Source organism: Dasypus novemcinctus, chromosome 1 (genome assembly GCF_030445035.2).
Source record: "Dasypus novemcinctus isolate mDasNov1 chromosome 1, mDasNov1.1.hap2, whole genome shotgun sequence".
Lineage (NCBI taxonomy): Eukaryota > Metazoa > Chordata > Mammalia > Cingulata > Dasypodidae > Dasypus > Dasypus novemcinctus.
This window is the reverse complement of record NC_080673.1, coordinates 94,084,777-94,109,962: the sequence shown is the minus strand read 5'-3', so window position 1 is coordinate 94,109,962 and position 25,186 is coordinate 94,084,777. Positions and strand designations below refer to the sequence as shown.

General features: G+C 34.4%; 1 protein-coding gene across 7 annotated transcripts in view; it reads right to left on the bottom strand.

Annotated features, from left to right (window-relative positions):
* The window catches only part of TBCK (TBC1 domain containing kinase), a 445,069-nt gene that overhangs the window by 346,621 nt on the left and 73,262 nt on the right, over window positions 1-25,186 (bottom strand). For all 7 annotated transcript variants that reach the window (XM_058294468.2, XM_071215231.1, XM_058294462.2 and 4 more), the window contains exons 4-5: window positions 8,261-8,375; window positions 6,967-7,040 (exon numbers count right to left, since the gene is read on the bottom strand). In XM_058294468.2, coding sequence (XP_058150451.1) covers window positions 6,967-7,040; window positions 8,261-8,375 — 189 coding nt within the window. The remainder of the gene's footprint in view (window positions 1-6,966; window positions 7,041-8,260; window positions 8,376-25,186) is intronic.

Below are 25,186 nucleotides of genomic sequence, written 5' to 3'. Positions count from 1 at the left end.
AACACTTAATATTGACACACTTTTTAATGTTGGACAATCTATTGGGTAAACACTGTGCATCTTCGTGATTTTATTTCTATTTCTTTGATAATTAATGAGATTGAGGCATCTTTCACATGTTTCTTGGCCATTCAGATTTCCTCTTATATGAACTGCCCATTCAGATTTTTTGTCTATTTATCTAGTAGGTAGTTTTCTTAGGGATTCTCAAGGCCACCCATATTTAGAGATTCACTAGAAGGACTCATAGGACTTAGCATATAGTAGTACTCACAGCTAAGATTAACTATAGTGAGATAGTATAGACATATAGCAGAATCATAAGGGGAAAAGACAAAGGCAGTCTGAAGGAATCTATATGCAGGCTTCCTTATGCACGCTCCCTTCCATCGGAGGTCACACAGAGTGCAACAAAAATGCTGCAACATATGTGAGATGTTTCTGACCAGAGAAGCCCATTAAAGACTCAGTGCCCAAGGTTTTTATGGCAGTCCAGTCAAAATCTACTTGAGCCAGTCAAGTAGATTTTCTTATAGCCTAGCATGCATGAAAATTCAAAATCCCTGGAAGAAGAGCAAGTGTTTAGCATTGTGTAGTAAGGAATTTGGTCTCACCTAAAGAGTGGTCAGGATTTTATCCAAGTTCCTGGGGGATAACCTCAAAAACCATTAGAATTTCTTACTGACATGAGTGCCTTTGTTATTCACAGTGGCTCCTGAAACTACACCTGATAGTTTATGCTAATTAGGGTTGGGTTGGCCACACCAGAAAGACCACAAACCATGTGATTGGTTGGGACTTTGAACCATGTGATATCAGCTAATCAACTGGTGAGGGGAGAGGGTTGGAGATTGAATTTAACCATGTGAGAATGATTCAATCAATCAGGCTTATGTAATGAAACCTCAATAAGAAAGCTGGACAGCGAAACTCAGTAAACTTTATGAGTTGGCAATGCTTTATGAATATTGCTACCCATAGATCCCAGGAAAGTATGGAGGCTTCACATTTGAAACCCTCCTAGACCTCGTCCTATGCACCTCTTCATTTAGCTGGTTATAATTTGGTATACTCTTTCATGATAATAAGACTGTATCTTTGAGATCTGTGAGAGGTCCTAGTGAATTACAGAATCTGAGGGTAGTTTGGGGAAACTCACAACTTCCACTTGGTGTCAAAAGTCTCAGTAGACTTGGCAATGTGGAGGTCTGTTCCCATAACCCAGAGTTTGGGTAACTCCAGGTAAGCATAAATCACACCCTTTACACAAACGAGAACAGTAAACCACCCTATCATGTAAGCACTTTTAAAATCCAAGTTTCCATACAAAACCTTTTCTAATATCTGCTATCTTCTAAACTCATAAATGAAAGTTTTATTTAATAATAAAGACATAGTCTTTAAAAAGGTTATATTCTATATGATGTGTTGCATTTCTAATCTTAATTTTCTGATAAATTCATTTTATGAATATTCCCATGAAACCTTAGGTGATTTGCTTAGGCCAAAATAATCTTTCTTCTCAGCAAATTTCCATAGTATTTTATCTGTATCCTTCTTACGGTTCTTTAATAGCCACAAGGCATTTGTTTTACCTATTCTACATTTTTATATAGTATATTACATATATGTATATGATATTACAGGCATACCTCTGGGGTATTGCAGGTTTAATTCCAGACCAGTACAATAAAGTCAATATAGCAATAAAGTGAGTCACAAGAATTTTTGGTTTCCCTAGGCATATAAAAGTTATATTTACACTATACTGCAGTCTATTAAGTGTGCAATACCAATATATCTAAAAATGTAAATATCTTAATTAAAAAATACTTTGTTGCTAAAAATTGCTAACCATCATGTGAGCCTTTGGCAAGTAATACTCTTTCTGCTGGTGGAGATCTTGCTTGATGTTGATGGCTGCTGACTGAGAAATGTGGTGGTTGCCAAAGTTAGGGTGGCTGTGGCAAATTCTTAAAATAAGACAATAATGAAGTTTCCTGCATGAATTAGACTCATCCTTTCACAAAAGATTTCTCTGTAGCATGTGATGCTGTTTGATAGCCTTTTACCTACAGCAGAACTTTTTAAAAATTGGAGTCCATCCGTTAAAACTCTGTAACTCTTTTATCTACTAACTTTCTGTGATATTCTAAATCCTTTATTGTCATTTCAACAATGTTCACAGTAAGAGTAGGTTTCATCTCAAGAATTCATTTTATTTGCTCTTCATCCATTCAAGTTTTATCATGATATTATAGCAATTGAGTCACAGATTCAGACTCCTAACTCTAGTTCTCTAGCTATCACATCTTAATTATTTCCTCCACAGAAGTCTTGAACCCTTAAAGTCATCTATGAGAGTTGGAATCAATTTCTTTCAAACTCCTGTTAATATTTTGACCTGCTCCCATGAATCATGAATGTTCTTAATAGCATCTAGAATGGTGAATTCTTTCTAGAAGATTTTGATTTACATTGCCCAGATTCACCAGAAGAATCACTTTCTATGGCAGCTATAGCCTTACAGAATACATTTCTTAAATAATAAGACTTGAGTGTCAAAATGACTACTTGATTCATGGGCTGCAGAAAGGATGTTGTGTTAGCAGGCATGAAAAACACATTAATCTCTTTGTACATCTCAATCGGAGCTCTTGGGTGAACAGGTGCATTGCCAATGAACAGTAATATTTTGAAAGGAATCTTTTTTATGAGCAATAGGTCTCACTAGTAGGCTTAAAATATTTATTAAGCCATGTTATAAACAGGTGTGTCTTCCAGGCTTTGCTGTTTCATACACAAAGCACAAGCAGAGTAGATTTAGCATAATTCTTAAGGGCCCTAGGATTTTCAGAATGATAAATGAGCACTGGCTTCATAACCAGCTTAACAAGAGAGTCAGCCTGTTCTTTGAAGCTTTGAAGCCAGGCATTGACTCCTCTTCTCTAGCTACGAAATTCCTAGATGGCATCTTCTTCCAATAGAAGGCTGTTAGCTCTACATTCTATTGTCTAGTGTAGCCACCTCCTTCAAAAACACATTTCCCAGAAGAAGACACTAATCACAAATTCTTCATCATGGGGAAGCAAAAATGGCTCTTATCATTCCTCCCCCCAACTCCCTACTGCAGTCCAGTTTCAGGAGGGTAGTATGAAAAGGTAAATTATAAAATAACCCCTACCACTGCTGGGTGAGGACCACAGACAAAAGTAATTGGGCTGATGGGTGCTGATTTCATAAGTCCAAGGTTGAAGAGCAGGGTTAAGAAAACAGGGAGAGACTGATGGGCCATTTAACATGACAGGACATGGCTGCTGATGGTAGGGGTGGATTTATGGAGAGGAAGCCAGTGCTTCTTATTTATAGGTAAAATACAGGTCCACTAAGTCAATGAATATAACTTTAAAGATAAATGGGTAAATTAGTGTTTTTTTCAATGTAATGATGTTGGTGAGATCAATATCTTTTAATTTGCTCATATATTTTTCTTATATACAAATTTGTACTATGCCATTTTACTCTAAGACAGGGGTGCTTAACCAGGGGTCCATGAGCTTGAATTGAAATGAAAAAAAAAAACACATTATTCTTGTGGGGATGTGTTGGTGTGGGATATACTTATTAATAATACACAGTATAGTGTGGACTTAGTAAGAGGTCTGTGGTTTTCACCTGAGTAGCAAAGGGGTCCATGGAAGAAAAAAGGTTAAGAACACCTGCTTTAAGATGACCATACTGCTCGCTTTCTAAATGAATGTGTGAAGTCTCTGGGAACAACTGAAGAATAGTGGGGAAAGCACTTGGCTGTATGGTATAAGACCTGTGTTCTAATTCCAGTCCTACCACATATTATATATGTGATTTGAGCTTCTTCATTTGTAAAATAAGAAATAATGCCTAGCTCATTAAACTGTTATAAATGTTAGTGAATATGTAAAGATGTTTCATGAAAATGGAAAGTGTAACATAAATGCATGTTGTATTTTTATCAATATGACCATGACAGATCTACGTACTCTTTGTTTTTAATTGATTTCCAGTAATCTAACCCAAAAATGATGGTATGGGTAGTGAAAAGCGAAGCAACATATAGGTAAATTAATACATAAAAAACTGGTCGGTGAGCTCTATAAATACCGAGGTGGCCCTTGCTCCAAAAATTCTAGTTTCCCTTTTAATCAAGGGCAGAAATTAATAAAAACAAGAAGCCCTAGAATTGGTCTTTAATGTGGATCATCTTTTTTCAAGAAGATGTACCTTCTCTGCTTTAGCATTTTAACACTCAAAGGCAATTACCAGAACTTAGCTGTGAGTATGACTAGTGAAGTAAATGTAAGTGGCTTTCATCATCTGTTTGATGTTTTAACAAGGTATTAAGCTACTGGCCAACTGAAATGAATGCCCAATTTCTAACTCTTTACAGTATTTTGAAACAGATGTTAACATTTTACTTTGTTGTTCCTTAATATTTGTCTTTTGAATCAACTGAAAGCTTCTCCTGGTGTAAATATTTTCTTTCATGCCTTAGCTGTTTGATCACTATTTTTCCTGGCTAATGTTTCACATTTTGCTCTTTGATACTTTCTGGCAAGACATTTTGGGTCTAAGACTTCAAAGTAAGCTGGACCAAATGGTAATGAAAGACCAATTCTATGTAAGCATTTAAAATTTAAGTGTAATTTTTCAAACTGCTTGATGCATTTACACAACATCACCTCTTCTCTTCTATTCATCACTAAAACTTGAAGCACATTGAAACAGAAATTGAAAACTTGAAGCAATTTTTGTTTATATTGTTTTTGGAGTTCTTTTTCACACAAAACAATGTAGACCAAAGGAAGCAGAAGCCATTTACTACAGCTCCTTAGAAGTCACTTCAAAAGGCATATGTCACATGGCAAAGATGCAAGAGTTTACTATGAACTTTCTAAATTCAAAAGGAATTTTTCGACAAATAAGAAATTATAGACTGTTTTTACAAACCACTGTTTTCATGCCTGTAAATTATTCATTACTTTTTTTTTTAAGATTTATTTATTTTATTTATTTAATTCCCCCCTTCCCCCAGTTGTCTGTTCTCTGTGTCTATTTGCTGCATCTTATTTCTTTGTCTGCTTCTGTTGTCATCACCAGCACGGGAAGTGTGGGCGGCACCATTCCTGGGCAGGCTGCACTTTCTTTTGCGCTGGGCAGCTCTCCTTACAGTGTGCACTCCTTGCGTGTGGGGCTCCCCTATGCGGGGGACACGCTGCGTGGCAGGGCACTCCTTGCGCGCATCAGCACTGCGTGTGGGCCAGCTCCACACGAGTCAAGGAGGTCCAGGGTTTGAACCGCGGACCTCCCATGTGGTAGACGGATGCCCTAACCACTGGGCCAAGTCCATTTCCCTATTCATTACTTTTGACCACAAATTTTTGATAGGCAAAATAAAGACTATGAATTTATGCACCTTAATAAGTAGGCCATTAAACAGAAAATTTTCCATTAAACAATGAGCTTCCTGAGGGCAAGAACCAATCTTATCCATTTTTGTATATCCAGCAACCGGAAGAGAAGGTGATCCAAAAATGTATTCTCAATGAATAAAGGAAAGAATGAATAAATAATTTATGTAAAGTCTAAGGTTATTAGTTATGCCCTAGCTAATGAAAATTTTAGATAAGAAATCTACAATCTAACTTATAAAGATAAAAGGGCAATTTAGGGGTATATGGGGACCTCATATTTTTTTGAATGTAAATTAAAAAAATAAAGACAAAAAAAATTTTAAAAAAAGGGCAATTTATAAATGAGACTTTTTTCATTTTTAATTAAAATTTTAAGCGATGTCCTGCTTCAGGAAAAACACTCTATGACTCCATGCCACACTTCCCAGTAATAGTGCGATAGAATTGATTATAGAAAGCCCAAAGAGCAAAACCAAATGGATACTACTAAAAGCACCACACAACAATTTAAAAAATATGATTAAGGACTCTAGATTAGATCATAGCATTGTATCAATGTTAATCTCCCGGTTTTGATAACTGTATAGAGGTTATATAAGAAAACTCCTTATTTTAGGAAATACAAATTGAAGTATGTAGGAGTTAAGTATCATCATGTATGCTAATTACTCTTAAATGATTCAGGAAAAAATATATTTATACATATATACATATACACAGTCACAGAGAAAAAAATAAAAACAAAAAGCCACAACAAAAGATAAAAACAAACATAGTGAGTATTAACATTTGGGAAATCTGGGTCAAGGGTATTTAGGAATTCTTCGTACTACTTTTTAAACTTTAATGTATTTAAAATTATGCCAAAATTAAAAACTAAAAAATTAAATTATTAAAAATGTTTAAACCCATTAAAAAATATAACACAAAAATCTATATCTCAAAAGTATCCAGTTGAATATAGGATGAAATAAACTTCTATTCCTTTATTAGAGGCCAAGGTACATCTGGAATTCTACATAAGAAGTGATCAAATGAATCTCTCCAAAGTTAAACACAGACTTCTGGGTATAAATTTATCTCATTACCTCAGATATATCCTAGGCTTCAATCTATGTCTTAATTTACAATTGAATCTAAGAGAACAGGGAATTTAACTTGGAAATATTAAATGGAAAACAACGTGAGAGTGATCTTCCTCAGACTCCTGAGGCACACAAAGGAGAATCTGGTCAGGCTTCTTGCCTTAAACTTATCTAATTCTGAAAGAAATACAATTGTAAAGAGAAATGCATTGTAAAGAGAAATTCAATAATTTGTTAACCTCTCTGACAATTAAATGAAGGATCAACATCAGGGATCATTAGGACACTGGGAAGAACTCATTGTCTACTCTTTCAGAAGAACATGGAAAACTAAGACATATTAATAAAGAAGAGCTGTTTTTAGTGTAATATGTTGCCAAAGATTAGACAGTTTAAGACAGGACTCTGAATAAAAGAATACATATTCTTACCCTATTGGGAAATCAACATCATCACCATGAGCTGTCATGTGATAAAGTCCAAATTTAGCCAACTTAATATGGCCCTACAATAATAAAGGAGAAAAATCATTAAGAAATATTTTAATATTACTGGCAAGGAAAGTTATCAATACATATTATGAAAGAAAACCTTTATATAGATAGGTACGTTAAGAGAATAAATAACATTTAACTTACTATAATTTATTATGACCTGCCCACCCATCATATGTGAGTGTGTATGTGTACATTGCAGAAAAACAAAAAACTTTGCAATTTATATTATCCACAGCTTTTTGACAAAGCAAAAATAAAAAAATGCTCTCATTTTTCTTGAATCCTTGGCTAGAATGTTTTGTGGTAATTTTAACAAAAGAGTACGTTTTTCAGGGAGTTGCAAGTTCATTCCCAATGTTATAATTCAACCCTGACATGGGAGTTTCTAACTTGAAAATCTGTTCATAAATCATCAAGATTTTGGTGAATCTACTAGATTCCCAACAACTTTCGGTATTGTTTGAGAATAATTATCACAAGTGTGACGTTCTTAATAAAGGCAAATATAAATTTTATAAGTCTCAAATTTTCCTCTTTTACATGTTTAAGGCTTTTAAAAATGAGTCAATTTTAAAATAAATGTACTTATTTTCTTACCAAGAACTTTCCAGCATTACAAGACCTTTTGGGTCTAACATCTCCATTTTAAAACTATTTAGATTAGTTATAGCAATGAAACTTTACTGTCCTAAGTCAGAAATTAGTGAGCACAATTTTCTCTTTTGTGATTTTAATACTATAAGGTAACTGTATTGAAAGTCTGGAAAAGAAGTGAAGAAAAAGGATAATTCTACTGATAAGAAGAATTAAATCATGATTATTCCTGAAAATACATCACCTTGTACTCATAATTCTCTTAGAAGAGAAAACACAATGAAATGGTACTTTAAGAATAATATTCTACATAAGTATAAATTTTCTTAAAATGATATCAAATTTAAAAGGGGGGTGGGATAAAAGAGTTAAAATACAAAGCATGAAATTAGAAAAGGAGTCTTGTAAAAAAAATTAATAATCCATGTGAAAGGTGCATGGTTTTATAAAATGTAAAGATTCTTATTTTTTTCTAACAACCACAAGACTATCATTTTCATAGTCTTTTCATTATGAGAATTCTTAAAATATATTATTATTATATGGTCCTTCTGATTAATTGAGTAGGCCTGAATTCAATAGCTTCCAATGTAAAGAATAAACACATTATTTTATTACATTATTTGACAATTACCTTTCGGTCCAAAAGGATATTATGAGGAGACAGTGCACGGTGTACAATACCATGTTTGTTCATGTACTGCAATCCTTGAAGTACTTCAAATGCTATGCACAAAACCTTTGAAAAGCTATAAAGAAATGGGGGGAAAAGCCACAGGTCAATTACAAAGCAGATATAGAACCTGTTTTAAAGAATGACACGAGACCTCGTGATAAAATTCAAACAGTTATATTTTTCTTGCTCCTCCATCAGAGAAAATACACTTAACTAAAATATCCACTTGTACATATTCTGGATTTCCTGATTACAACAGAATTGATCTGACAAAATCCCACATTTTCCTTAAAGACTACTCTAACAGCATTTCATTTTCCAGAGAGGAACTTTAATTTTGGTGGTGTATATTATTCAGAGAAGAGCAGCTAACCTTCCACAGGTTTGGGTTTGTCAAATTACCAGGAAAACTTAAGGTACATGGCAGAACTAAGTCAATGAAAACCATTTACTCCTCTCCACACACAAAAATACCTATATTTTATGGTATATAGACATAAGCTTACTTTCTGTATTGACTTACAAAGTAACCTTAATAATTTTTTGATTTATGAAAACGTCTCTTCTTTACCCATCCTTTCTAAGCCATCCTCTACACAATTGCCCAGTTGTTTTCTTTCTCTATCTCTTCTTTCCAGCTATTTTTAAAAAATTATTCATGTAGGAAATCAGGACTATACAGAAATGTAGGGAGGCTAATTCAAATCCAACCCCCGAAAACTGCCAAAATTAACATTTGGTATAGATTTATATTCTATTTTTTGACATTTTAAATTACATTTTTAAAAACTTATATCTGCAAGTATCCACTAAAAGTAATTTTTATAAGATATAAATAACAAATGGAATCATATGCAATTCAAAAGCAGACAGAATAAAATGGAAAAAAGAACAGGAACAGATGGGATAAATAGAAAACTAATAGATTTTCATCAAGAGGTGTCAATAATTATCTTAAAGGCAAATTATATCAACTCACCAATTAAAAGACATGGACTGTCATATTGGATAAGAATTAAGACTTAAATATACTCAGTCTATAAGAAACCCACAATGAAGTAAAGATATAGTTTAAAGAAAAAGGAGGGAAAAACAGATCACTGATTCCATGGGCTTGGTAGGGAACAGGTTAACTACAAAAGATTATGAGGAAATTTGGGAAGGGGTTGATGGAACTGTTATATTCTTGATTTTGGTCAAAACTGTGTAACACTCAGAGAACTGTACACTAGAAAGGGTACATTTCAAGGTATGTAAATTACACCTCAACAAGCCTGATTTAAGCAAAAAAAAAAAAAGTGAGTGGAAAAAAAGAAAAAAAAAAAAGAATATATGACCCTGTCCCCTAAATTAAAACCATGAGGAAGAATCAAAGATGAAAAACTAATATCTCCCTCTCCCCTCTTACCCTAGACTGACTTCCCAGAGGTAATCACCCTTAGCAATTTCTGTTTTCAATTTTTTGGTGCTTAGACTTTTATTTAATATAGCTAATTCTTCAGTATATAAGAAAAAATAATATACTTTTACAACTTGCACATTTTTTCCCCCAACTCATGATTTCCATTATATATTTACTTTATTGAATTTTATAATGGGATTAAAGAAATTTGTGCTCCTTTCTTGAAGGCAAAACAAACAAGCAAACAGATATGAGATGTGGTGATTACATGCTATAGAGAAAAATAGAGAGGAGAGATGAGAGAATGTGGGGCAGCTGGTTGTTGTTTTATATATAGTGTTGTCAGGGAAGGCCTCACAGAGAGGTGGCATTTAAGCAGAAACCTAAAGGAAGTGAGATATGCAGTTCTCTGGGATTCAGGAAGAGGGCATAGTAAGTTTTGAACTTGGAGAAGGCTCAGCAGTTCAGGAAAATATAAGGAGGTCACTGTGCCTGTAGTGGAGTCAGCAACGGAGAAAATGATAGGAAATGAGCTCAGAGAGATTGTAAGGTGCTAGATTACTCAAGGCCATTTAGGCCATTGTAAGTCCTTTGGTTTTAACTCTAAAAGAGATGGCATATTTCTGTACTATACTTTGTAATATTCACTTCAGAACTAAGCAGAAAAGGAAATACAAACTTAAGCCAATAAAATCCTAGCTATCAAGAGAAAATGTCTGTCATCCAGATTTAATGGATACTATAAATTTGGAAATATAATTCTCTTCATGAAGGCTATCAGTCACCATCATTTTTTATATCTCCTATTATTCTTTTTTGTAGTTCTGTATATTTAGTTAGAATATCTTTTTGACAAAATTTTTCATTAGAGAAACATGAGTAGAAAATATTCTAAAACATGACATCTCTCAAAATATCTTCTTCTTGAACTTAAGCTTGGAAAGAAATCCTCCATCTTCTAGTATTCTGAGAAGTCTAATTTTGTTGTAAATACCCATTTTCTTCACCAGAAGCTTTTAGTATTCTGTTTAATTTTATCCTTATAGTTCTAAAATTTTAGCCCAATAAAGCAAGGTGTGGGTTTTTTTGGATTTGTGCTAGCTAGCAGTAGGTATGCCCTTTTAACCCCAAGACTCACACGTCCCATTAACACTAAGAAAAGTTGAGTTCTGTTATGTTTTTGCTTATTTTCTTTCTTCCAGTATATCTTTCATAGGAAAATCTTAGTGGGCAGATGTAAATTGGATCTATCCTTCAGATAACTTCCCGTGAGCATCATTTTAGCCTTATCTATTCTGTTTTCTTCCAGGCACTCTTCTCTGTTCTCTAGTTCTTTGTTCAAAAAATACTGTTCTTTGGCTATAGATAAGTTGTTTTCTTTTTAGTCTGAGGATAGTTATTAGAATTCTTTTAACTCAGGAAATAAAAAATAATACAATCTTCATTTCCTCTGTGGTGAGATTTTCTTCTCCCATGACATTTCTCTTTCTCTCAAAATACGTTTTTCCTCAAAGGTATGAAATTGTAGTTGACAGTCATATTTTAAAATGAAGCAATAAACTGCTATACTCCATGAAGTATATAAAAAGAAACAATGAAGATTACTATTTATAAAGAATGCTATTTAAATTGACCTGCAAACAATGCTTCTTTAGCAAATTGTTTCTAATATACTAAAGTGCCAGTCTTCATCAAGTAGGGTATATATGAAACAAAAATAATCTGAAATATAAACAGAGTGGAATCTGTTTTCATAAAAATTCTCAAAAAATAAACTGTGTTAAATAATTTTCTTTTTTTTATTTTTTCTATCAGTAGTTACAGAAGAATTTTGAAGAAGTAAAATTATACTGCTTAAATATGTATACATGAAAGAATGCAACACGATCCTCCCCCCTTTAAAAACAAGGGAAATTTACCCCAGGCTTGATTAACAAAAATCTACTTTTCTAGCTCATTTGAATCCGTGAGTCAACTTTAAATTAAGGTCATTGCTTTTGTTCTTATTTTCTCTCTCTCAGACACATTCACAAATATTTCATACTTAAAATCTGGTGCTATATTTAGCTGTTACACTAGAGGGCCTCAGCAGCACACTACTTCAATACAGATATCTTAAGAAATTATATTCAAACCTTCAAAGTGATTTTTCCATTAAACTTGTTCTAAAAGCTGAACCCAGAAGACTGCATATTATACTCTCTATTTTGTGCTTTTGCTAACTGACTGTAAGATATAAATAGGAAAATACTTGCATGTCAAAGCACACTCATGCTAAAAATAACTGATAAGCATATGAACACAAGTCATTTTTAAATATTCAAACAAAGTTGAAACTCATGGCATACTCTTTCTCAGCTATTACTTGAGACTATATGTCACTTATAGTTAATGGACTCAGTACTCTTCAGTTTAAATGGATAAGTCAGATCTGTTTTTCTGCCCTTTTGGATTCTTGGGATTAAATTTTAAAATTTATTTTAAAATAAAGGAATGGATGTGGTTCAAGTAGTTGAGCACCTGCCTCCCATATGGGAGGTTCTAGGTTCAGTTCCTGGTGCCTCTTAAAGAAAAACAAAACAAAACAAACAATGAGCAGACAAGCAGAGAGACGAATTAAAAAAAAAACAGCAGTGGTAGACAGGGAGCAAAAACAATGAGCAGACAAGGAGCAAAACAAAGAGCAAATAAGGAGGGAAAAAACACAAAATGAGCAGACAAGCAAAGAGCAAACAATGAGCAAAAACGAATGGGCAAACAATGAGCAAACAGATGAGGGAGCCAACTCCTGAGCCAATTCAGGGGAGCCAATGTGGCTCAGTGGATGAGTGCCAGCCTCCTATACATAAGATCCCAGGTTTAATCCCCAGCCCTGGTACCTCAAAAAATAATAATAATAATTATTATTATTATTTCAAAGTAGAAAATGCAAAGGAGAAGAAAAAGATAATTTTGTTTTCTGTAACGAAGAGAAGGAAAAATTAAGTATTTGGGAGATTTTTTTTGAATGTTTGTTTTAAAGCTGTGTTCAATAATACTGCAAAGGACTGATATCTTAGAATCTTTCTTTTTAAATTCTGAAGTAGCTAATGTAATTATAAGGGAACAGGAAAGTAAAAAAAAAAAAAAAGGAATATGTCCAGTAATAGTTGGCATGTTACAGTTTACTTGAATAAGGACTCTAAAATGAAATTTAGAATTAAGAGAATGGGATTCATTCCAGATGTTGGCAGAGAACAACAGACTTTATCTTATGTAATTCCTAAGTCCAAATCTTAACAGAGAAACCCACTGCCAACTTGGAAAATGTGAATCAGACTTAAGTCAGAAAACATTCTCCTCTTTGTGAAATTTTCAGTTACTATTGTTACTTAAGAGACTTGGAAAGTAGCATTTACTATCACCATTGTCCCTAGTACTCTAAAAAATTTAATGAGCATGAGAATCCCTTGGGATTATAAAAACATAGATATGACCAAAACATAGCTTCTAAAATAATATGACTGAAAATTTCTAGTAAGATGACATTGTAAGGTATTTTCATTTATACTTAAATACATTGAGTGGCTATTACGAACTTGGCATTGCATCAGGCCCAGTGGATAAGAAAAGGAATAATCAATTTCCACAATTAAGAGAGACAGATTTATAAACTGACAATTTCAAACACAAGAGATTAAGTCAACAGATAAGAATTATTAGTCAGGCTTTCTATCTTCAGAGGAAAATAAAACAAGAAAATTTATCACACTGGTAAGACCAAAACAGATCTACAAAAATCATAAATCTTGAGAAAGTAAGATAAAAACTAAAAGAGGGAAGTGGATTTGGCTCAACAGATAGAGTGTCCGCCTACCACATGGGAGGTCCAGGGTTCAAACCCAGGGCCTCCTGACCCGTGTGATGAGCTGGCCCATGAGCAGTGCTGATGTGCGCAAGGAGTGCCGTGCCATGCAGGGGTGTGAGTAGGGGAGCCCTGTTGGGAGCGGTCAATATGAGTATACACTGAGTTCAGCAATGCCAGTAACATGGCCGCCAGAGCGGAGCCCACTTCCTTATTCTTCTTCCTCCCCACTCCTTTGTTCTCCATTTCCCGCCACTGCCTAGGCTGATAAAGCAGTACGCAGGTGCAAGGCACGAAACTGAAGTCTGCCTTCCACCCCAGCAACAGCAGCCACCAATCCCTGAACCCTGCCACTTACCCCAGCAACAGCGACAGCCAATCCCTAGCCTCCACCTCCTCACCCACCGCTCCTCCCCTTCCCAAGAGTATATATGCTTTGTTCCCTCAATGAAATTTCGCAGCTTGATCAGAACACTGTCTTGCTGTCATTCTTCGTGTCTCTTGTCCCACCATTCCTCCTTAGCAGGTCTCCGAGCCCTCGTTAGTGTCCCGCGGGTCGGGACCGTCACAGAGCCCCACACGCAAGGAGTGCGTTCTGTAAGGAGAGCCACCTCATGCGAAAAAAAGTACAGCCTGTCCAGGAGTGGTGCCGCGCATATGGAGAGCTGACGCAGCAAGATGACACAAAAAAAGAGACACAGATTCCCATGTTGCTGACAAGAATATAAGTGGACACAGAAGAACACTCAGCAAATGGACGCAGAGCAGACAACTGGGGGGAGGGGGGGGCGGAGGGAAGGGGAGAGAAATAAATAAATAATAAATCTTTAAAAAAAAAAAGCTATTAAGAGGAAAAAACCCACAACCATTAGCTACCACCACCACCAACAACAACAAAAACTGTTGACAGTTTCTAGAGTCAACTCAGTTGCATTTGGATTTCGAACATAGTTTAATGTTTTAAAAAATAATCAGCTATTACAATCCCAAGAATATTTAGTTTAGCCCTTTCCATATTTATTTCAAAGAAAATTTACACTGTGTTTCTGATTCAGTCATCACTAACCTATCTGCAGGTGCTCAGTTTAGCTGGTTAAAACAATAATAATGAGGCTAAGATCATGGATTTATTATCTATATGCATTGGTTGGAGTCACATGTTCATAACCACAGCCATATCTTTAAATACAGATAGTTTGTCACAATGAGACATTGTTCAACCTCTGATATCTTTACTTTCAATATCCAGCTTTTCAATTACAGTCCCCTACACTTCACTGTTCCTCATTCCTGAGGATCTGGAGGATCTGTATTTTAATCTTATCAAGACCCTGTGACCTCCCAAGATTCTCTGAGCCTCCCCTGTTCTCTCAGATAACCAGTTCTTTCTTGACATCCTTTGTTTCCTATTTATTCTAGATCCTGTGTTTTGTCACATATATATATTGACCAGAATATATAATAACTTTTCATCCTTGCCCATCTGGTGAACTCATAAATATGGGTAGAACTGTACCCCCTTTCCTGTCTTCTGACAGTACATAGTTGCAGGGCTTATTAATTTTGTGGTTATTATTTCTGTATAGGTTTGTCTCTCCCATCATACCTTGAGGCAAGTACTGGCACATTTAACTTTGACTCCCTATGCCTATCATAGTGCATGTAAGGTAGGTACTCAATAACTATGTATTAAATGACTGGTGTTCAATAAATGTATGAAATGATATCACATGATGATGCAAGGCAGTAGAGGAAACTATAATAAATTCTCCACTAATGATATATCAGCTCAAAAGAAAAGGTCATAATAGTGGTAGATCAATAGTGTTAGCTTCATTTATAAGAATATTTAATCCTTTGGTCAGTTGAGAACACTGTCCCCAAAAAAGTACTCATTTGCTGAAAATACACCTCTCTTTCTAGTCTCTGTTTTTTTTATCTAAAGATTTAGGAATGAACCATGATACAGTGGGTAATAGTAGAATCTTGTTAATATCTGGATAAAGATGTGTATTATACTAAGTTGTTTAACAGAGATTCCTATTGGCCTCAAAATCATCAGTTTTTTAGGCATTTGCAATGTTTCCATGAAGAGATATTATTCAGATTGCAAGAGATCAAGGCCAAGAAAGAGAATGAGGGGTCAGAGCTGCTGAGACAGGTCTGGAAGTCATTCATGTATAGGTGGTAACCAAAACCACACATGCTATTTTCTCAGATCCATGATCCATGATATTTCTAAGGGCCATTCCACAAGCCAAAAGACCCATACTGTCAGCAAACCAAGGGAGGAAACACACTTTTAGGTTTTATGAGTTCAAGATGTTCTTTCACCTTATTAAATATGATCATTCTCTCAGAAATTTTCCTGTTGGTATAAAACTTTCCTTATTTGGTATCAGCCCGGGGTAAAATGTTAAGGGGGAGGAAACACAGATTAAATATTGTTAGCTACTGTGTGATTTAAGAAATGGAGAGAAGAAATAAAATACTAATGATTAATGTCCAGATAATAATGAATGTGTACTCCCATGTTATCTTTAATACATAATCTCCTTCCATAACCTCAAAACAAAAGAGGTCAACTAGTACATTAGGTTTTGTGATTCGCTGATACATAATTCCAGAATTTGAAGAGCTCATCCAGTGATGAGCTCATGTTTTTCAAGTTATTTTGTTACTTATCACTTACTAAATTTTAACATCTTGTTAAAAATACACAACTTTTAACACAGCAATCTTTTCTAAAGGGGAAAAAAAAAAATAAAGTTTTTAGATTTGAAAAAGAAAATAACTCATTGCAATATTGGGCACACATGTTTTAGCCTAAAAGGCTACCCATCCATGCTAAATTTGAACTGATTTGCCTTAAATTCAGATGTTTTGAAATGGAAGAAGTATTGATTAACAACTAGGTAAATATTATCCAGTACTAGGACTTAAAAAACCCAGCTCATCTGTCACTAAGTTGTGAGACTGGACATAATTTACAACTGAGCTTTCACTTCAAAATAACCAAAACTGATTTGCTCTATAAATCTGAACTATAGCTAATTCTCAATGTGATAGAATAAAATGGGAAATTAACTTTCCAACGTGAATACTATATAACTTTCCTTTCTCAGCAGAAAATTAATTTTATAAGATCAAAATATATATGGAAAGTATAGTCTACTGGTTTGAGGTTCAGGCATGAAGCCAGAAAGCTCTGTCACTGATTTGCTGTACTTGGGGAGTGTTTCAACTTCTTGCCTCAGTTTGCAAATTTATAAAAGGGGAATGTAACACTACAGAGAGGCTAAATGGCCTCACACTGAATCCTGAACATCTTAAAAGAAAAACAAAACAGACAAAATGTTTAAGTTCCATTCAAAGAAAAAAAAAAACATGATTTTTACAAAATTATACTATTCTGTTATATTATAGCTACATTCCATTAATTAACTAAGATTGTAAATGGGGCTCTCCAACTACTTCCTTGACACAATAAAATTAGCAAAACCATTTCCTACTTCCTCAATGAATATAAAATTTGGTAAACAGAATTGGAGGATCCCAAGGTGAACTAGATATTTCTGCTCCATTCATGTGTTCTTTTCCTGAAAAGCTCCATCAACACTTCCTTCACAATAGTTACTGATACTGGCAGTGCAAACATACAGGCTAATAATCCCACATTCTATACACACTGACAACATTTGGAATGACACAGGCTGTAATTTTTCTCTAAGATAGAGGTTATGACAATAAATGTTTGGTCAATCTGTATCCTAACTTATTTTGAAGAGGTGTCTTTTTTTTAAAATTAAATTTAAATTTAATTATTTATTGCTGTATGAACAAAAAAGTAACAAATTTCCATTATTGTTCAGAATTTTGGGACCAATTCATACCTTTTAAGTGCACCAACATTTTAGATTTCTTAGGCAATTTGTAGCCCTATTCCCAACCCATCACAACAAACAATGAATGGGAGAAGGTATATTTAGTAGTGCCCGAAAGACAGCAGAGTAGGGGAAAATAAAACGATTGTCAAAATGAAATAAATGTGCAGCAAATAATGTGATGTTTTTTGCAAATTATAAAAGGAGTGTTGGTGAAAATTCCCTTGCTATACTATCCACTCAATTTATCAGAAATTATTTTGATGGAAAAATCTAAAATACCCATATTTTCTTATTAACTATCTCTACTCCATTCTGTCAGGTTTCTATGATGCATGCACAGAAAAAGCAAAACAAGGCAAAATTAACATTTATAGATCGAACTCTGTGCCCAAACTTACTTTCATTTACTCTGGTGCTGTGTCCTTTTCTCATGTGTGTAGCCTCCTCTCCCCACCCTTCCTTTTCTCCCAGGGGTAAGTTTCATAGAAAGAAGCCATCAACTTGATTTCTATTGGTCGGTAGTGATAATCATTTTTTCTCCCCAACTAAAAAATATCTAGGTCATTCAGCTCTTCCAAACTTTGGTTGAAAATCAAAAAGTCATTTTTTCTTAACATTTAACTATATTTAAGGTCATACTGCAGATAGCAAAGATGTTATGAAATATAAGTAAAGTAAATCAATCACATAGATAAATATAAGATAAATGTTTGGATTTTAAATTCCAATTATGGGTCTAATTCACTGACTGGCTTAGTGTTACCCACTGAATGATCTGGTATTTCCACCTGCCTACAGGCATAGGTTAAAGTAATAGTAATGATAAAAAATCACTATATCACTAATCCTATGCTAAGTGTAATCCTTAATAGGCCTATCAACCCTTTGTAACAGGCAGAAATTTAAGCCACAAACTTTGCCAACTGAAAGACTGAATCTGGAGCTATGGATGAAATTCAACCCTAGGCTTTACAAATATATAATAACTATAACAAGAAGAGGTAAAAAGGTATATGGGTAACCGTTGGAAGGAAAGGGAAAAAAAAAATTCATTTAACAACATCATCAATATGGTGACACAAGACATCCCCTGAAAAAAGCTCCCCAGAGATTCAGTGTGTAAAAGGACAGATTCCAATTGCTTAAAATTCTGGAGGATGGTAGAGACTGGAGAAGGACTACACATATCTGAATCAAAGAAAGAGAAAAATATCAGGTAGGAAACTTCCACCCTGGACCTCCTGGTCCACTCCCTCTCCCTCACTCAGTCCTACACAGCTTGGGAGGTCCCACCAGGGACACAGATTATAGAACCCACAGTAGCAAGTTAGAACCTGATGCATATCCAGGCACAGGGACCCATGTCCACAGAGATCCAGGGCAGAACACAAGTTACTAGGAGTTCTGCATACAAACAGGCTCCTAGATGGGGGCGGGGGCGGGGCGCGGGAAATCACAGTAAAACTGCAACTGAAAAGTGTTGCACTCACTCAATCAAGTTTCTGTTGGTTGGACCACAGATATAAAATGGACATTTCTGGAGTGGCCCACCTTTCTGGACTAATACCATCTCACTCTCCAGGATGGGATACCCTAACAGGGAAGAAACCAAGAAAAAAAGGGGGAAGGATTTAAATTTAACTACTGTAAGACAGGAGGGTCCCAGAATTGGAAAGGGTAAGGAAAATAAGGCACTGAGTGAGGGAGAGAATTTAAACAAATCAAAGGAGCTAGGGAGAAAATTCTACACAAACACAAACAGAACAGATCAAAATTCCTGAAGAAGGAAGAAGAAAGGACATTTTCTCCTGGAGGTGAAACAATTGCCAACACAGCAATCTTAAAAATTGTACCATTTACCTAGGGAAAGAGTAAGTCCAAGAAAGGCTGAGGAAGTTGTATCGGTTAAACAAAGGCTATTTTAAAGTTCTAGAATAAGTTGAAACAAGAATTGAAGAAAAGCCTTAACATAAAGATAATTAACAATAAAATTGGGAAGCGGACTTGGCCCATTGGTTAGGGCGTCTGTCTACCTCCACATGGGAGGTCCGCGGTTCAAACCCCAGTCCTCCTTGACCCGTGTGGAGCTGGCCCATGCGCAGTGCTGATGCGTGCAAGGAGTGCCGTGCCACACAGGGGTGGCCCCACGTAGGGGAGCCCCACGCGCAAGGAGTGTGCCCCGTAAGGAAAGCCGCCCAGCGCAAAAGAAAGTGCAGCCTGCCTAAGAATGGCACCACCCACACGGAGAGCTGGCACAATAAGATGATGCAACAAAAAAGAAACACAGATTCCCGCTGACAACAACAGAAGCAGACAAAGAAGAAGATGCAGCAAATAGACACAGAGAACAGACAACCAGGACAGGGAGGGGGGAGGGGAGATAAATAAATAAATAAATAAGTCTTTAAAAAAAAAACAATAAAATTCTAGTCAAAGAGAGACTGACTTCCAGAGATAACTTATCAAGATAACCACATGCCTAGACATCAGTAAAAAATTAAAAGCCAAACTAAGAAACAGAGAGGGATACAAAATTTAGAACAACTAATCAAAGAAGTTCAAACAAATCTCCTAATGGGGTATGTGGGAACCTTTTATATTTTTTAATGTAACATTTTTCATGATCTATGTATCTTCAAAAAAATACAATAAAAAAATGAAAAGGAAAAAAATAAAAGGCCGCTCTATACACACACACACAAAATAAAATAAAATAACAGGTGCTGTGCATGTGTTGGTGTTTGAGGGAGGATTGTGTCTAAAGGTGTTAGGAATTTGTCTCCCCTCAGAAGACCAGATAATACACATGAATTTGACAGTTTGATGGCCCTGTATTTTATGGGGTATTTTTCCTCTAAATGATGAGTATGGCTATATCCTCTCAGACCCTTTATGGACCCTCTGTTGATGGCAGTCAAATAGTTCCAAGATAAAATATCTTTGTCTTGTTTTGTTTACAACTTAATAAATATCTTTTGTTAAGGTAAAAAAAAAAAAAAGAGCAATAAAGGATATTAAGAAGATAATGTGAAAATAAAGAAGAATGTGAAAGTATAAAAAGAAATATAACAAATTATGGGAATGAAAGGCAGAAGAGTAGAGACTAAAATTACACTAGAGGCACACAACAGCAGATTTAAAAGGTAGAAGAAAGAATCAGTGAACTAGAAAATGGGACAATCAAAACCACACAGAAGAACAAATAGAGAAAATAACAAAAAAAAATTGAACAGTCTCAGGTATTTGAGTGACAGTACAAAGCACACAAACATATGCACCAAGGGTATCCCAGAAGCAAAAGAGAAGGGAAGAGGGGCAGAAAAAATATTTGAGAATATAATGGCCCAATATTTCCCCAACTTTTATAAAAGACATAAATATACATCTCCAAGAAATACAATGTGCTCCAAACAATAAATCCTAATAGGCCTACTCTGAGACACATACTAATTAGGATATCAAATACCACAGGTAAATAGAGAAACCTGAAAGCAGCAAAAGGAAAGCAAGTGATCGCATACATGGGAAACACAATAAGAGTAAGTGCTCATTTCTCATCAGAAATCATGGAGGAGAGAAGAAATAGAGAAAAATGTACTAAAGGAGAAAAACGTCCAGACAAAAATTCTTTATCTGGAAAAACTGTCCTTCAAAAATGAGGGACAGTTTAAAATATTCACAGACAAACAGAAGCTGAGAGAGTATGTCAAAAAGAGAAGTGCCCACAAGAATTACTAAAGGGAGTTCTGTAGGTTGAAAAGGAAAAGACAGGAGAGAGTGGCTTGGAGAAGTACAAAGAAATGAAGATCATAGTAAGGGTAACTAAAAGGGTAAATGCAAAACACAATAGTTCTCTATCCTCAATATACAAACTCTACCTTTAGTTCATAAAAGAATCAGAATACAACTTAACAAGAAAAAGGCATATTTCCTGATACATTGGTGTGTAAAATACAAACACGTAAAGTGGGATAAAAGAAACATGAAGAAGAGAAACAGAGGGATATGGGAGCAGAAAACATGTATGCTGTTGAAGCTGAGCTGGTGTATTTTCAAATTTTTAGTAGATGTACATAAATATAAACCACAGGGTAACCACAAGAAAGTGTTTAAAAATATAGAGTTTTTAAAAAGTATTTTAAGAATATACAGAAAAAGAAATGAGAAAGGGAACAGTCATATACATCACAAGAAATAAACTATACAGAAAAGGAGGTTGCAATAAAGGAAAAGAGAGGGCAAAAAAAAAAGATATGACATATAAAAACCACAGGACAAAATGGCTGAAGTACTGCCTTTACAGTAATAATACTGAATATTAATGGTGATTAAACTTCCCAATCAAAAGACACAGGTTGTCAAATGGATAAAAAACATGACTCAGCTTTATGTTTACAGGAAACTCACCATAAGCCAAAAGACACAAATAGGTTGAAAGTGAAAAGATGGAAAAAGATATTCCTTACAAAGAGTAATCAAAAAAGAGCTGTGGTAGTTATACTAGTATCAGACAAAATATGCCTTAAGTCATAAGGTTTTATAAGAGTCAAAGAAAGCACTATATATTAATAGAAGAGATGATCCACCAAGAAAAAATAACAATCACAAATATTTATGCACCTAACCATGATGACATCCAGAAAGAAGATCAATAAGGAAAGAGAGAACTTGAACAATATGAAAAATGAACTAGACCTATTAGATACATTCAGAATGTTGCACCAAAAACAGCAGGATATATATTCTTCTCAAGTGAACATAGATCATTTTCCAGAATAGATGACATTTTGGGTAGCAAAACAAGTCTCAATAAATTAAAAATGATTGAAATGATACAAAGCAAGTTCTATGATCATAGTGTAATAAAGCATAGTATAAAAGGCAGAGAACTGGAAAATCCACAAATATATGGAAGCTAAATGACACACTCAAACAATCAGCAAGTCAAAGAAGAAATTACAAGGGAAATTGTTAAATATCTTTAGATGAATTAAAATAAGATCACAAAATATGAAAATTTATGAGATGCAGCGAAGGCAGTGCTGAGAGGGAAATTTATAGCCTTAACTACTTACATTAATAAAGAAGCAAAGAGCTGAAATCAAAGACCTAACTGTTCACCTGTAGGAACTAGAAAAAGAGCAGGAAACTAATCCCAAAGTAAGCAGAAGGAAAGTAATAAGAAACATTAGAAAAGAAATAAGTGAAACTGAGAATATAAAAATATAGAATTTAAAAAAAACAACAATAAAAGTTGATTCTTTCAAAAGATCAATAAAATTGACAAACCTTTAGCTAGAATGCAAAGAAAAATGATAGATGATACAAATAAATAAAATCATAAATAAGAGGAGGAAGACTACTACTGACCTCACAGAAATAAAAAGGATCATATGAGGATACTATGAACAACTGTATGCCAACAAATTAGACAACCTAGATGAAATGGAAAAATTCCTACGAACACACAACTTATACAGGATCTAGAAGACATAGAAGACCTCAACAGATCAATTGCAAGTAAAGAGATTAAGTCTGTCATCAAAAATAACAAATTTCTGTTTTTTAAGCCATTCAGTTTATGATAATTTGTTATAGCTTATACAGGAAACTAAAAGTTGGTTATAAAGATGCTGTAGACATCTAAGTGGCTCATTTTTTCCACCATGATATGATTAAAATAGAGAAATTCATCCTTTATATTTTTATTTAAATCATTTTTATTTAGATATAAAATATGTAATGTAAAATATACCCATTTTAAATGAATGTTTAGAAGAATTGTAACAAATACATACACACATTTATAACTTCAGTCACAATAAGATAGAGAACATTTCCATCATCCCAAAAGGTTGTCTTGTTCCCCTTCCCAGTCAATTCATAACTCTTAAACCTGGCTCTAAGCAAAAACTGTCTTCTATCACTAGAGATATGATTTGTCTTTCTAAGAATTTCACATAAATGGAATAATACAGTACAATTTTATGTCTAGCTTCTTGTACTCAGCACCATGTTCTTGAGATTCAACCATGTTGTTGTCTGCATCACCAGTTCATTCCTTTTCATTGATGAGCAGAATGCCATTGAATGGATATGCCAAAATTTCTTAATCCATTCATCTGTTGAAAGACATTTACTTCACCATATTTTAATAGTTAAGCACAGTATAGCATTTTACCAGGAAAGTGGTGGACACATATAAAATAAATTTTCTGAGAAAATATAAAACAACTTAGATTCCCATATATTTAGGAGTCTCACATTGTTAAAACTTTCATGAAGGGAGAACAATTGAAAATAATGAAAGCTCATGATCATAAATTACTACGAAGGTAAATTAAAACACAACGTTTAAAATAAGGCTTTTGTTTCAGATATATATGGCAGATTTGGTAATGTCTAGTCATCATATGATCATTTTGAATGACCTGATTTTGACCCTGCTGTACAGGCAAATGCTACAAAACAAACAAAGACACTTGATTTCTTCTTGTGTGACCTATCACCTAAGAAAAACAGCATTGAAAAGGATCATAAGAGGATACTATGAACAATTGTATGCTAACAAATTAGACAACCTAGATGAAATGCACACATTCCTAGAAACACATGAATAATATTCCATTTTATGTGTATGTCATATTTTGTCCATTCACCTCTGCTTTAATCATGTTATTTCCCTCCTTCTGCTCTCTTTGTGTTTGGTTTTCTCATCTTTTTCTAGTTCCTCCAGAAGGATGGAAATAACATGACTAGAACAGAGATGTATTGATAAACAGAATGTGGCATAAACATAAAATGGAGTATTATTCAGTCATGAAAAGAAATGAAGTTCTGATAAGTGAGACTACATGGATGAACCATGAAGACATCACATTAAAAAAAAAAAAAAAGTAAAATAAGCCAGTCACAAAGGATAAGTATTGTGTGATCTCACCGGTATGAAATAATTAGGATATGCAAATTTGTAGAGTTAGGAAGTAGAGCACAGGTTTCCAAGGGATGGGGTGGGGGTGGGAAATGTGGAGTTAATGCTTAATTGCTACAGAGTTTCTGTTCAGGACTACAGAAAATTTTTGTTAATGGATGGTGGTGATGGTACCACAACACTGAGAATGTAATTAACATGACTGAATTGTTTGAGAGGTAAAAAAAAGGAAATTTTAGGTTTTATATATGTTACCAGAATAAAAACTTTTAACATCCATTGAACTATACTACACAGAGAATGAATTGTAAACTATGGACTATAATTAATAGTATAATTTTAATAATATTGTTTCATCAATTTTAACAGAGGTACTACACTAATGTAAGATATTAATAATAGTGTAAAATAAGTGGGGGGTTATTTTAGTTAGCCAAAGGACTGCTGATGAAAAGTACCAGAAATGTGCTCAGGCCATATATATATATTCATATATATATATATATATATATAGTATATAATAGTATATATAAATATAAAAAATATGTATTTTTTAAATTAGAGAGGTCGTGAACTTACAAAACGATCATGAATATATGTGGAATTACCATACAACATCCCTCCACCAACAAATTACATTTTTGTGGAACATTTGTTACAGATTAGGAGATAATATCATTAAACATTACCACTAACTATGGTTTATAGCATACATTTGGTAACTTCTTTTTTCCATACCCCCCTATTATTTAAATAGTATATCTTTGGCACTGATATAAGAATATTACAGTATTGCTATTAACTATAGTCCATAGGTTAC